This window comes from Macrobrachium rosenbergii, chromosome 26 (assembly GCF_040412425.1).
Source record: "Macrobrachium rosenbergii isolate ZJJX-2024 chromosome 26, ASM4041242v1, whole genome shotgun sequence".
NCBI classification, from domain to species: Eukaryota; Metazoa; Arthropoda; class Malacostraca; order Decapoda; family Palaemonidae; genus Macrobrachium; species Macrobrachium rosenbergii.
In genome coordinates this window covers 706,008-721,007 of record NC_089766.1, presented here as the reverse complement: position 1 = coordinate 721,007, position 15,000 = coordinate 706,008, and the positions used below count along the sequence as shown (strand labels likewise).

The 15,000-nt window shown below is 35.9% G+C and overlaps 1 protein-coding gene and 1 long non-coding RNA gene across 7 annotated transcripts in view; one reads left to right on the top strand and one right to left on the bottom strand.

The window, feature by feature from the left end:
- The window catches only part of LOC136852881 (uncharacterized), a 41,416-nt gene extending 37,087 nt beyond the window's left edge, over window positions 1–4,329 (bottom strand). For all 6 annotated transcript variants that reach the window (XM_067127789.1, XM_067127790.1, XM_067127791.1 and 3 more), the window contains exon 1: window positions 3,562–4,329. In XM_067127789.1, the coding sequence (XP_066983890.1) occupies window positions 3,562–3,637 (76 nt within the window). In that variant the 5' untranslated portion in view covers window positions 3,638–4,329. The remainder of the gene's footprint in view (window positions 1–3,561) is intronic.
- The window catches only part of LOC136852885 (uncharacterized), a 422,752-nt gene that overhangs the window by 332,334 nt on the left and 75,418 nt on the right, over window positions 1–15,000 (top strand). The window lies entirely within an intron of this gene.

Here is a 15,000-nt window from a genome sequence, read left to right as displayed (position 1 = left end):
AGAGAGAGAGAGCAACTACAGGGAGAAATAACGTTAATATCAAATCATGCAAAAATAGATTTTCTCTGTACAGAGAGAGAGAGAGAGAGAGAGAGAGAGAGAGAGAGAGAGAGAGAATAGTAAAGTCAAGGCTTGTTTGAACGAAGAGTAAAGTCAAGGCTTGCTTGAAGAGAGAGAGAGAGAGAGAGAGGAGAGAGATAGCCTCGACATCAATAACTCCATCTTTCAAATCTGCTAATTTCCCAACCTGGAAATTTCATAAATATAAAAAATTAAATAAAATTATTTCATAACTAAAGAATCATATTTCCTAACTGCTTCAAATTATTCAAATTTACTTATTACGAAACTATTCAGGTCTTGGTCCTTCCAGCGTTTATAATGAAACCAACTTTAAAAATATGTATAAAAAATAATCCTTCTACGCTTTTGAAGTTTCAAAGATTATTTTTTTAAACTGTTTTTTTTTCCTTCTTGGCGGTGGTCTTTGATGACCTGATGTGTTCATTACTTTGGATGGAAGCAAATATGATATATTTTTTTATATTAAAATTTTTTTTAAGGAAAGGAGGTCATTCTTCATCTCTCTCTCTCTCTCTCTCTCTCTCTCTACATAAGAAAGAAGGTAATCATTAATATATCTCTATATATATATATATATATAAGATATATATATATATAACCATTAATATATATATATATATATATATATATATATATATATATATATATATATATATATAATAATATATATAAATGAGATAATTAAATCTATATAAGTCTAAACTCTCTTTCTCTCTCTCTTATACAACTAAATGAGATAATTAAACTCTGACTCTCTCTCTCTCTCTCTCTCTCTCTCTCTCTCTCTCTCTCTCTCTCTCTCTCTCTCTCTCTCTCTCTCAAACCTTCATTCCAATACACCCCTCTGGAACAAAAATATAGACCTCACTTCATCTACAATATTCCCCACTCAATTCCAGTCTCTCTAGGGGGCACCTGGTGGTTACCTGGTGGTACCTGGGGACCAGTCAGGTGTACACGACAGGTGAGAAGAATGCAATTGGGAAGGGGCGGTTAGGGGGGCTAACCTGGATATTTTGGGGAGGGGACCTATTCTGTCCCGCTGATATGATGATAGTGTTTCGTGAAATGAGGTTGGTCAGATATTTGGGTTATGTATGTATGTATGTGTGTGTGTGTGTATGTATGTATTTATAGGGGGTTTATGCTTCCGGTGGATTTGAAATATGTGTGAATATATGTGTGAATTATTACAACTGTATGTATGTTTGTGTATAATTTTTAAAATTTGAAATATGTATGTATGAATTATTGCAATTTATGTATGTATGTATGTATAATTATTTTTTAGGACTTGATATGTGTATGTGCATGTGTAAATTACTGAAATACATTGTTACAGTTGTATGTACTGTATATATGTATAATTATTTTTTTTTAAAATGTATACCCAACCCAGTAAATCTTTATATTTATAATTCACTATGTATGAATGAATAACTTAGAAGTGATATTGTATACTTGAAAATATCCATATCTTGATTACTATGGTTAGGAGAAAGACTTTTCAAGATGACTATTAAGTTCAGTATCTCCTAAAAGAAGCATCATCAAAAAAAGTACATGTAGAAGTCCACAGAAATTCAACCTTGTAACTCAGGTATCCCAAACGGAGACGAGATTTAGAAGCCAAATGTTTACAAAAAAAAAAAAATGCATTTAATTGCTTCAGAAAGAATCAAACATGGCTAACAACGATTTGTATGAAAAGTTTAATAACAGAATAATGTCTGTGAAAAGCCAAAATCATTGAATTATGAGAAATGTTGGGCGAACGAGGACCTGAATTTCATTTAGGAAAATGGTAAGGGTAAAGTCGTTGGCCCTGTGGTATGCCAGTGATTAGTTTTAAAGAATTTGGAAAGTTTAATAACAGAATAATGCGTGTGAAAAGCCAAAATCACTGAATTATGAGAAATGTTGGGCAAACGAGGGCCTGAATTTCACTTAGGAAAATGGCAAGGGTAAAGTAGTTGGCCCTGTGGTATGCCAGTGATTATTTTTAAAGAACTACGGCGAATTTTAAATTGATTTAATACTGAAATTCCTCTGGCAATTTAATGTTGAATTATATCAGTGTCTAATTCTTAATTTTAACTTGGGCTTAATCCAGGGGATTATATTTAGGCGATTATATAATAATGATTTGATAATTGCTAATCCGTATGTCAAGGGATTATTATAAAAGGTTCATAATTCCTAGTATTAGCTAATGAGGGAATTATCATGAATTTATTAATATATAATTCGAATATCAAGGATTTTTCCATGTAATTTGAATGTGCTTGTTTTTGTATATATATATATATATATATATATATATATATATATATATATATATATATATATATATATATATATATATATATGTATGTATGTATGTGAATTTTTATACATTTTAATTTATAAATCTTAGTAAAAAATAATTATTTTGTATAAAATTACTAATTATGACCCAATCTTCTCTAAAGGTTATTTATCGCCTGACCTGACCTGACCTCATCAAGACTGGCTAAAGTATTTCCTTAGTTTTGTTTATAATTATAAACAGTGTCAGTCAATAATCAGAAGACAATTTTGAAGAATAGTCTCAATAATTCAGGAGAACGATTGCATAATTATTCACTAAAACTGACTCAATGGAAATGAGATGTGGAAGAATAGTATTAATAAAGATATCAGAATAATACTAAAGATAATTATCCACATAATTAAATTATTTCTACAGAATTATTTACACTTGCAAAGAAAATAATCCATAAATTTAACATTATAGCTACGTCAAGGAATATTGTTCAGTGTCGTCCCAATTTCAAAGAACAAAAATCAAGTCATCTACACAGTGCTTTCTAACAGAGATCAGTCATCTACTACAAAGTGCTTTCTAAAAGAAAGGAGCTTCTGGGACAGATCCCAAAAGGAGAGAAAACTTAAGATTAGAAAGTGGAAGCAGGAGAATGCAAAGCACGAATGGAACTTACCTCCGGAAGGTAAAATAACCAAAACTTACCTCCAGAAGGTGACATAACTAAAGGACAGGACAGATCAGAAGGAAGGAGCGTCTGGAATAGGACTGTGCAGGAAAGGAAGCCTAAAATACTTAAGGGACAGTGTCTGGAACAGGCCTAGGAAGGAGAAGGAAGCTTAATAAAGCTTAATACTTAAGGGAAAATGTCTGGAATAGAATGGAATAGGCCTAGAAAGGAAAGGGAGCTTACTACTTAAAGGAAAGTGCCTGGAATAGACGTAGGAAGGGAAAGGAAGCTTAATGAAGCTTAATACTTAGAGGAAAGCGTCTGGGATAGGTCTAGGAAGGGTAATGATGCTTAATACTTAATGGAAAGCGCCTGCAATAGGCCTATGAAGGAAAACGAAGCTTAATACTTAAGGGAAAGCGCCTGAGATAGGCCTATGAAGGAAATCGAAGCTTAATACTTAAGGGAAAAACAACAAGAAAACAAAAGACAATCAACTCACCCTCAGAGAGCAGGTGCAGGGCAGAGACTATGGCCACGGCATTAAACATGCTGGTCGCTCGGATACGACTGGGCATCTTTCAGCTCTGTCAACGGAGATAGGGCATCGTTAGCCGAAGTTAATTCGACATTTACACTTACAAAATTCGTTGCTCAGCGACTTATATGATTCCTTTCGGGGGCTGGGTTCGTTTACGACGGATAAAAATGGTTTTTTTTAAAACGACTCGGAGTCTTTGGGTGTCGATTTGCGCGCTAAAATCTTTTGGTTTGCTTACGTTTTTTCGCGCCAAAATCTTTTGTTTACTTTTTTCGCGCGGGAAATCTCTGTTAGTTTATTCTTCTTCTTCTTCTTCTTCTTCTTCTTTTTGGCGCCAATAATCGTATCTAGAGATCTGTTACACTTTAACCCCTGAGAGAGTGTGTGTATGTGTGTGTGTGTGTGTGTGTATGTAAGAGTTTCACCTAGTACTAGCAATCAGGAAAGCTCTCTCTTTCTCTCTTTCTTCCAAGAAAAAGCTCTTTCTCCAGGTCTATCTGTTTCACTTTAAACTCATTTATCCCTGTGAGAAAGTGTGTGTGAGTGTGAGCTTTTCCTAGTACTAGTAATCAAAAAAGCTCCTTTTCTCTCTCTCTCTCTTTTCCGAAGAAACAGGTCCTTTTTCCAGGTCTCGGGTCTTTCCACCAGGTCCTTTTTTTTTGTTTCCCTTCCCCCACTGACAACCAGATCACTGTTACCGCAGCGAGAATATCATGTCAACTGCGTGTCCGCCGTTCGTCCCACGGGCCATTAGACCACACGTATACATTTCTCTCTCTCTCTCTCTCTCTCTCTCTCTCTCTCTCTCTCTCTCTCTCTCTCTCGCCGTTAGTGTGGAAGCGACCAACCGTTGGAAATCGTAATCGCCCTACGGATGGTCAGGCGTCAAACGCCACCAGCTCTTAGGCCGATAGTTCCGGCTGAAGCCACGCAGGAATCGCCCTTGCGGCCCTAGACTCATATGTTCGTCTCCTTCGGCGTGACAAAGGGTCCGTAGTTTGCGAATTCCGTAGTCACAGGGAGGGAGGGAGGGTGGGCGTGAGGGCGGCCGTTTGGCCAATGGGCGTCCTAGTTTCGAGAGCAGATAGCTCATGAAGCCCTCTGGCGATTGGCTGGCGCCCCTTCGACGTATAGTGTTGAGGGCGGGACGCTCCATAGTTCCCTCTTTTGTCAAATCATCCTTTCCCGTTGGTGGAAGCTGGACATTGAGAGAGAGAGAGAGAGAGAGAGAGAGAGAGAGAGAGAGAGAGGCATTTACCGTTGGCTTTTGACACTTTTGTCAACATGCGCCTATTAAACGGGAAGGGAGGTTACGTAGAATCATCATCCTTCCTTCCTCTCTTCCTTTCTTCCTCTCTTCCTCTCTTTCTCTCATCCTTCCTGACCTATAATTACTGTATTCCGCCCTCCATAGCCTTATTTCCCCATACCACACACGCACACACATACACACACACACCCACACACACACCTTTTCCTCCATAACGCAATAGCCTGTTGCTACATCACCTTTCCACCGCGAAAAAAGTTAACGTTTTATTCACCAAAACTGACCCCCTTGCCCCCTCCCCAACTCCAACCCCAATTTACAACGTCCAGTGGTTCCACGGTTCCTCTGGCCGGCGCCGGAGCGAGTCCGAAAGATCTTCGGCTGCTGAGCCATCCGGAGCCGTCTTGGAAGAGGCTAGACCTACTTGTGCTTTTTAAAATTCCTTCTGGTTTCGTAGAAAATTCATAGAAAATTCCTTCTGGTTTTGCGAAAAAAAAAAAAAAAAAAAAATTCCTTGACCAGATAATGGCTCTGGTTTGGTTTTAAATATTCATTTATAGATGTGGCTTGGAGTTTTGTGGTTTGAGAGCCAGAGCCATTTTCCTAAGATGAGTCTAGGGCTGTCGGGTTATTGTCGTTTCTCTAAGACGACTCTAGGCCTACTGACGTTCTCCTAAGATGAGTCTAGGCCTACTGTCGCCCTCCTAAGAGTCTTTACTAGACCTATCTTCGTTTTCCTAAGATGAGTCTAGGACTCTGGGTAAATCGTTGCCTTCATAACAGCTTTTACTAGACCTATCGCCGCTTTCTCAAGAGCATTTCAAATTTCTTCTGGTTTCTTAAGGCCCAGATAATGGCTCTGTTTTGTTTTGAATATTGAAGCTAGGCCTACTGGGGTACCGTCGCTTTCCCAAGAGCTTTCATTAGACCTATCGTCACTTTCTCAAGAGCTTTACTAGACCTATTGCCGCTTTCCCAAGAGCTTTTAAAATTCCTTCTGGTTTCTTAAGGACCAGATAATAGTTCTGTTTTGTTTTAAACATCGACTGAGAAATGTCTGGTTTCACGGTTCATGGTTTCTGAAGATTACAGCGGGGCGAGAGAAAGTGGCTACCAGTAGCTATTAGTGGCTATTAGTTTGCTAGGCTTACTTTTATTATTTTCACTTTCTGGAAAGGTTTTAAGAAGATGTAAGGATTCTGAGGAAAGAGAATAGTACTAGGTTTAGGTTTGGGTCATAAAAGATAAGGAATTGTATAAAATCGGGGAGGTTTTATTAGTAATTAATTTTGAGTGGCAGTTTTAAGAAAATTCTGGTGCTTACATAAAGAAAATTTAAGTATATATATATATATATATATATATATATACATACATACTGTACATATATATATATATATATATATATATATATATATATATATATATATATATATATATATATATATATATATATATATATAAAAATGGATGGGTCAGATTAAGAAGAATATTCAGAAATTCAATAAAATAAAAAAAATTTAAATAATGATATATATATATATGTATGTATGTATGTATTTATGTTATGTATATGTATGTGTATATTAATGCACATTAACATACACACTTTCAAATATACTTTCAACCCCTCACATTCAAAAAAAAAAAAAATAATTTGAATGAACTCCTGACACAAAGACATTCTAATCCCGAAAAATGGACGCAACATAGAATTCCTAAGAGTGAAACACTGTCAATGAAATGGTCATTGTTTCGTCATTATGCCGTGAATGGCCCACCATTTAGGAGAGAGAGAGAGAGAGAGAGAGAGAGAGAGAGAGAGAGAGAGAGAGAGAGGGATTAGCTCATTTAGGCGTATTTAGTGAAAGTGAACATTTTTTGTTTCGTGAATAAAATAGAAATGGGACAGTTTTTGTTATGTTCCCATGCGCTGTGCCTCTCTCTCTCTCTCTCTCTCTCTCTCTCTCTCTCTCTCTCTCTCTCTCTCTCTCTCTCTCTCTCTCTCTCTAGAAACCTCACACATATAGAAAGTTTTCTAATTAAAACAGAAGTTAGTACTAAACTTTTTCCACTCTCTGATAAGAATGAAATAAGTTAAATAAATATCATTTGAGTTACAAAACGAATGTTTACTGTGAAAAATGTTTAAAAATGTTTATGTCAATATTCAAACGTTTGTACCTCGTGGGTCCTCTAATTCAGTCCAGGTGCCACGGGACAATGTTTATATTCAAACGTTTGCATCTTGGGGGTCCTTTAATTCAGTCCAGATACCCTCAAAATATCTAAAACATTTATGGGTAAAGTCTTGGGAGTAATGAAATGATATGTGAACATCCCGTAGAGTTTTGTAAACTCTGCAAAATTATTGTAATTGTGGTCTGACTTCGTTCCTAATTCCAAAGTTCCTAGCTACTTTTGATACATTTTCTCGAATGCTTTTTTCAGTAACTCCTAAAATATTGGTTTAGTTTTATAATAATTTTGTGTTCGAGAGTAATTAAACAAAGAAATCCTTCTTTATCAGTTTTCTTGAGTGCGTGGTTCAGTAACAACCAAAATTTTGGTTTAATTTTTATAATAACTTGACGTGTTGTACTGAATGCTTGCTTCAATGACAACCAAAGTATTGGTTGAATTTTTATAACAACTTGGCGGTTGGTTCTATTGAATGCTTGCTTCAATAACAACCAAAATATTGGTTGAATTTTTACAACAACTTGGTTCTATTGCTTCAGTAACAACCAAAACATTGGTCGAATTTTTATAACAACTTGGCGGTTGGTTCTATTGAATGCTTGCTTCAATAACAACCAAAATATTGGTTGAATTTTTATAACAACTTGGTTCTATTGCTTCAATGACAACCAAAATATTGATTGAATTTTTATAACAACTTGGTTTTATTGCTTCAATAACAACCAAAATATTGGTTGAATTTTTATAACAACTTGGTTCTGTTGCTTCAATGACAACCAAAATATTGGTTGAATTTTTATAACAACTTGGTTTTATTGCTTCAATAACAATCAAAATATTGGTTGAATTTTTATAACAACTTGAAGGTTGGTTCTATTGCTTCAATCACCACCAAAATATTGGCTGAATTTTTATTGCAACTTGACGGTTCGTTCTATTGAATGTTTGCTTCAATAACAACCAAAATATTGGTTGAATTTTTATAACAACTTGGTTCTATTGCTTAAATAATAACCAAAATATTGGTTTAATTTTTATAACAACTTGACGGTTGGTTCTATTGAATGCTTGCTACAATAGCAACCAAAATATTGTTTTGATTTTTATAATAACTTGACGTATTGTACTGAAACAATTTTCCTTTTATCAACAACACCATATTTTGAAACAGCACTGCTTGCTTTCTTTAACAAACGTCCTAATTTTTGTAGATTACATATCTTTATTGTTTGTGTTTGCATAGATATAAACAAATTTAAGATAAATAATGGTTTATGGTAATTTTTATATGAGTTATTATTTATATAGAAATTATTTTTGTTTATATTTTTCTGCTTTTGCAACTTGAAAGATTCAAGCCCCCTAAATCTATGTGAATTATTTTCAGAATGATTTGACGATATCTGTCTTTAATTACAAATTTATCATAGTTGTTATAACTGTTGTTACAACCGAAAATTAACAATTTTCTCGTGTCTATAATAATTTCAGACAGAAATTCCTTCAGTGTTTATTGTGATTCGTAACATATTTCAAAATCATATCTGTCATATAAAGCAAGGACATGTACAGTTTCATTTGGCATGAATGGAACGGTGTACCTTCTGAGAGAGAGAGAGAGAGAGAGAGAGAGAGAGAGAGAGAGAGAGAGAGAGAGAGAGAGAGAGAGAGAGAGATGTTGACAGCTGTTTTTTTGTGACATGCAAATGGCTGGTCTTACGCCATATTGAATGTTACAAGCTGGTGTCATCCCGTGACGCAACTGAGAGAGAGAGAGAGAGAGAGAGAGAGAGAGAATTTTTGCCAAAGTAATGAGGGCGACTAAGACATAATTATGATAAAATTGAGAAGTGGGAAAATTGTTTTGAATGAGAGAATTCATCTCTCTCTCTCTCTCTCTCTCTCTCTCTCTCTCTCTCTCTCTCTCTCTCTCTCTCTCTCTCTGAGGCAAACTTCCAAATTTCAAAGCATGCAAAAAACTCTATGATTACCAGACCGTCACTGGAAATACTACCACGCAAGGTCATGACAGTAAGGGAGTTCCAAGATGGCGGACGATTTGAAACCCCTCAATAAAAAAAAAGTCACCATGCTATGTCTGCATACTTCATGGTCTAGATTAAGGCAAGTGTACCATCCCTGACATGCTAGTTTTTTTACTGACGTCGTTTCTTGCTCTGGTAGAATTGAAACTGCAGTGATTGTTAGAGTCATATTCAGAAGGAGAATGGGCAATATATACAGGTAGAAGTGTCTGGCACAGAACTGTGACCATCCAATTCGAAGATCAAGTGAAATTACTCCTTGAAGAAGTGGACTGGAGGAGAGCGCTTCGGATATTAAGCAAGAATTGCAATGTTGCAGTTTTGCAAATTTCATTTGTGCTCCCCCTTCTCAGGCACCCTCGTAAGCACCAATAAAAAGATTCCTGTATTTCTGTAGAGAGAGACAAGCTTACTGTATTTCTGTAGAGAGAGAGAGAGAGAGAGAGAGAGAGAGAGAGAGAGAGAGAGAGAGAGAGAGAGAGAGAGAGAGAAGCCTTCTGGCTTTCTGTATTTCTGTAGAGAGAGAGAGGCCTTCTGGATGTCTGTACAGACAAGACCTTCTGTATTTCTGTACAGAGAGAAACAAGCCTTATGTATTTCTGTACAGACAGGGAGAAAAGACTTCTGCTTTTCTGTAGAGAGAGAGAAAGTCCTTCTGTATTTCTGTATAGAGAGAGGCAAGACTTCTGTATTTCTGTATAGAGAGAGACAAGCCTTCTGTATTTCTGTATAGAGAGAGACAAGCCTTCTGTATTTCTGTATAGAGAGAGACAAGCCTTCTGTATTTCTGTATAGAGAGAGACAAGCCTTCTGTATTTCTGTAGAGAGAGGCAAGACTTCTGTATTTCTGTATAGAGAGCAAGCCTTCTGTATTTATGTATAGAGAGACTTCTGTATTTCTGTACAGAGAGTAGAGAGAGAGAGAGACAAGCCTTCTGTATTTCTGTACAGAGAGACACAAGACTTCTGTATTTCTGTATAGAGAGAGACAAGCCTTCTGTATTTCTGTACAGAGAGAGAGAGAGACTTCTGTATTTCTGTACAGAGAGAGACAAGCCTTCTGTATTTCTGTATCTCTGTAGAAAGAGACAAACCAATTGTAGATAGAAGTCCCCCTTTGTTGCCAAATTTGTCACGGAAAGGGGAGTTTCTAGAAGCAAACCAAGAGTGGTTAGAAGTCCCCTTTTGTTGGCGAATTTGTCACTGATAAGGAAAAGTTTCAGGAGTTTCAGTGTCATCTCCCAGTCCCCATAATCATTCCTGAAGGGCTGAAGAAGAAGAAGAAGAAGAAGAAGAGGGTTTGAAGTATATACTGTAAAATATTTCTCCAAATGTTTCAGGTTTTATGAAAACGATGGTAAACGCTTTGGGGGTAATTCTATTAGCCTTCAGTGAAGACAAGAAATGGAGGCTATTCAGTTACAACAAAAGAATTCTAAATTTCTCGTAGAAAATGTGTGAACACAAGAAGTCGAAGGTTCACGTAGATAACAACAAACGCCCCTTCTTGAGTTCTGGACACCCGAGGAATAAGTCTGATTGGCCACACTTTTGATAAACAATATAAACATTATACCAATTGTTTTCGGTTTTTGATATTTAGAGGCTAGGAAAAAAGGTGTTATTTCTATAAAATATATGAAAAAACTGTTTAAAGAAGGTACTGTAGAAGAAGGATTTTAATTCTGAAAAGAAATAAAATCATAAATGACAAAAGAGATTCAGAACTTCGTCATCAAGACCCTGCGATTAACCCAAGAAGCGCGCCTTTAGGCAACCCTCCAGACAAAAAAAAAAATCAGCTATTTTAAGCAACCACCAACGCCTCTCTAAAACCCGGCGTTGCGTCTTCTTCTTCTTCTTCTTCTTCTTCTTCTTCTTCTTCTTCTTCTTCTCCTCCTTCTTCTTCTTCTTCAACGCCCCTGTGGAATCAACGCCCTTTAAAAAAAAAAGAAACCATTCCACAAGAGCATACTTCTTCGACCTTCAGAATCCCTGGACTGAAACGCTGACATTTTGAAATCGCCCAAACTGACAGTAGCATAAATCATGCTGTCAAAAACACCAAGGCTGTGTTGACGGGGCGTCTCGACCATCAGGCTGCTGTGAAATGATTCGTGTCACTGATGCTGGTTTGTTATGGCTGTTTCTGCTGTTCCCCGAATTAAAGGGTGGACGTTGGGTTTTAGGGGAGAAAGTGAGGCGTGAGTCTATCAATTTTTTTTTTGTTTTTGTTGTTCAACTTTCCCTTCTGTCCTTGTGGGGTGTTCTCCTGTTCTGCTTTTGTTAGTGTGTGTCTGTGATATATTTTTCGTTTGTTGAATGTTGTTTTTTGTTCTTCTGAACGAATTGAATAACAGAAATGAATGAGTGTAAAAGGGGGGATTATTCATTCTTGAATAACCCAGGTATGAAAAAAAAAATTTCACTTTTTACAGGATATCTTTTGTTTGGCAATCTGTGATACAATTTTCATTTGTTTAATGTTATTTTCGTTCTTCTGAACGAATTGAATAATCGAGGAATGAATGGATGTAAAAGGGGGATTATTCATCCTTGAATAACCAAGGTATTAAGAAAATTTATCATTTTTTTACGGATCATATTTTGTTTGGCAATCTGTCATAGAGTCTACATTTGTTTGATATTGTTTTTGTTCTTCTGAATAGACTGAATAATAGAGGAATAAATGAATGTGCGAGAGAGGAATTATTCATTCTTGAATAATCCGAGCATAAAGAAACTTTATTCATAAGCTCTGGAAACTGAATCAGAATTTCACAATCTGAAAACATTTATTGATATTTGATATTGTATCAATATTTTATGCGTCATAAAAATATGACTGTAGGGTCGTTTAAATCTCAAAAGGATTCTAATAACGTTGTGAATATCGTTCGTGTAGGATTGCAGGATATAGACAAAGGAGATACAGGAATATTTGATAAAATCAGACTGACAGAAAAGTTACAACTTTCTTGATGAAATCAGACTGACAGAATAGGTACAACTTTCTTGATGAAATCAGTCTGACAGAATAGGCACAACTTGCTTGATGAAATCAGACTGACAGAATAGGTACAACTTGATTGATTAAATCAGACTGACTGATAGGTACAACTTTCTTGATGAAATCAGACTGACAGAATAGGTACAACTTGCTTGATGAAATCGGTCTGACAGAATAGGTACAACTTGCTTGATGAAATCAGACTGACAGAATAGGTACAACTTTCTTGATGAAATCAGACTGACAGAATAGGTACAACTTTCTTGATGAAATCAGACTGACAGAATAGGTAGAACTTGCTTGATGAAATCAGTCTGACAGAATAGGTACAACTTGCTTGATGAAATCAGACTGACAGAATAGGTACAACTTGCTTGATGAAATCAGACTGACAGAATAGGTACAAATTTCTTGATGAAATCAGACTGACAGAAGAGGTACAACTTTCTTGATGAAATCAGACTGACAGAACATGTACAACTTTCTTGATGAAATCAGACTGACAGAACATGTACAACTTTCTTGATGAAATCAGACTGACAGAATAGGTATAACTCTCTTGATGAAATCAGACTGACAGATAGGTACAACTTTCTTGATGAAATCAGACTGACAGATCATTGTCTGGGGAAAAGATGGCACAGAAACACTTGATAAAGGCTTCTAGATAATTGCCAAATATTACAAAGCACGATGAAGGTCACTAGACCATAGTCTAGAGAAAGGTGACACAGAAATACATGATTAAAGCTTCTAGACCATTGACAAGGGACTGCAAAACATGATAAAGGTCCCTAGACCATAATCTCAAGAAAGGTGATAAACTCTTTGATAAAGGCTCCCAGACCATTAACAAGGCTTTAAAATGCACGATAAAGGTCCCTAAACCATACTCTAAGGAGAGATGATAAAGAAACACATGATAAATAATTGACAAGGGAATAAAAGACATGGTAAAGGTCCCTAGACCATACTCTAAAGAAAGGTGACACAGGCATGATAAAAGCTTCTAGATCATTGACAAGGGATTGCAAAGCATGATAAAGGTTCCTAGACCATAATCCAAAGATATATGATATAGAAACGCTTGATAAAGACTCCCAGGCCATTGACAAGGGATTAAAAAGCATGATAAAGGTTCCTAGACCACAATCTAAAGATGGATGATAAAGGAACGTTTGATAAAGACTCCCAGACCATTGACAAGGGAATAAAAGACATAATGAAGGTCCTTACACCATAATCACAGAGATGACAAAGAAACCTTTGATAAAGTCTTACAGAACACTGGGCAAAGAGAAGTGACAAAGGATTTATCAGACAGAGTACAAGGAGAAGCAATTGCATTATGCAACATACTTCCAACATTTCAAAATATGAAACGTCTAAAACGTTCTAGATCACTAGATAAAGAAAAATAACTTCGTAATGATTACTCATAAATTGAAAACTAATGCATTGAATGTATCTAAATGTATTTCATACAATACAGGACGAATGTATTATTAAGTCTCTGGAACGTTCGTGTTTCGTGAAAAAGAAGTCGAGAAATATTTCGTAATGACTTCGCATCGATGTTGAAATGATCGTAGCTATTTCGTGATGTTTTTTTTCGTTTTAGTGAGAGTATTGACGTCAGGATTGCACGGTATGTTAATGATTTATGTATGTATGCATGTATACTACATGTATATATAAGTATATATATGTATATATATTTACATATATACATATATACAGACATATATACATATATATATATATATATATATATATATATATATATATATATATATATATATATATATATATATATATATATATATATATATATATATATATATATATATATATATATATAGAGAGAGAGAGAGAGAGAGAGAGAGAGAGAGAGAGAGAGAGAGAGAGAGAGAGAGAGAGAGAGAGAGATTTTAATAGCTTTTAGTTAGTGTGTAAAAATTTATTTTGTCATTCATTAAATACAGAATGAGAGAGAGAGAGAAAGAGATTATCTTTAACTGCTTACAATTAAATATGTAAAAATTTTATATTTTGTCATTTATTAAAGACAGAAGAGAGAGAGAGAGAGAGAGAGAGAGAGAGAGAGAGAGAGAGAGAGAGAGAGATTATCTTTAACTGCTTACAATTAAATATATGAAAAATGTATTATTTTGTAATACATTAATGAGAGAGAGAGAGAGAGAGAGATTCTAGCTCTCTGGCCTCATTGAACCCACTGCACTTATGCCCAAAAAAACAGCTGGCAGGGTCTATTGTAGGTTCCCCTACCATTAGAGGGAAAAACTAAATCTGTGTTCAGAAGCCCAGGTAAGTGAATGACCCAGGGGTCATTGCTTTGCTGACCTTCGCCTAAGGGTGGAGTGCCGTTAGGAGGTGCCATTTGATTGGGCAGTTATTGGAAGGAGGCTCTCTCTCTCTCTCTCTCTCTCTCTCTCTCTCTCTCTCTCTCTCTCTCTCTCTCTCTCTCTCATTCTGTCTTCAATGAAAGACAAAATAATAAATCCATCATACATTTAATTAGAAGTGATCTCTCTCTCTCTCTCTCTCTCTCTCTCTCTCTCTCTCTCTCTCTCTCTCTCTCTTCGAAGAAATGTAGATTGATGATAAAAGTCAATTACATGAATTAAAAGCTATTAGAAGTAACTTTCTCTCTCTCCTCTCTCTCTCTCTCTCTCTCTCTCTCTCTCTCTCTCTCTCTCTCTCTCTCTCTCTCTCTCTCTCTCTCTTAAATGGCAAGACAATTAAAAATATTTTACATGATTTGAAAGTTGTTAAAAGTAACTCTCTCTCTCTCTCTCTCTCTCTCTCTCTCTCTCTCTCTCTCTCTCTCTCTCTCTCTCTCTCTCTCTCTG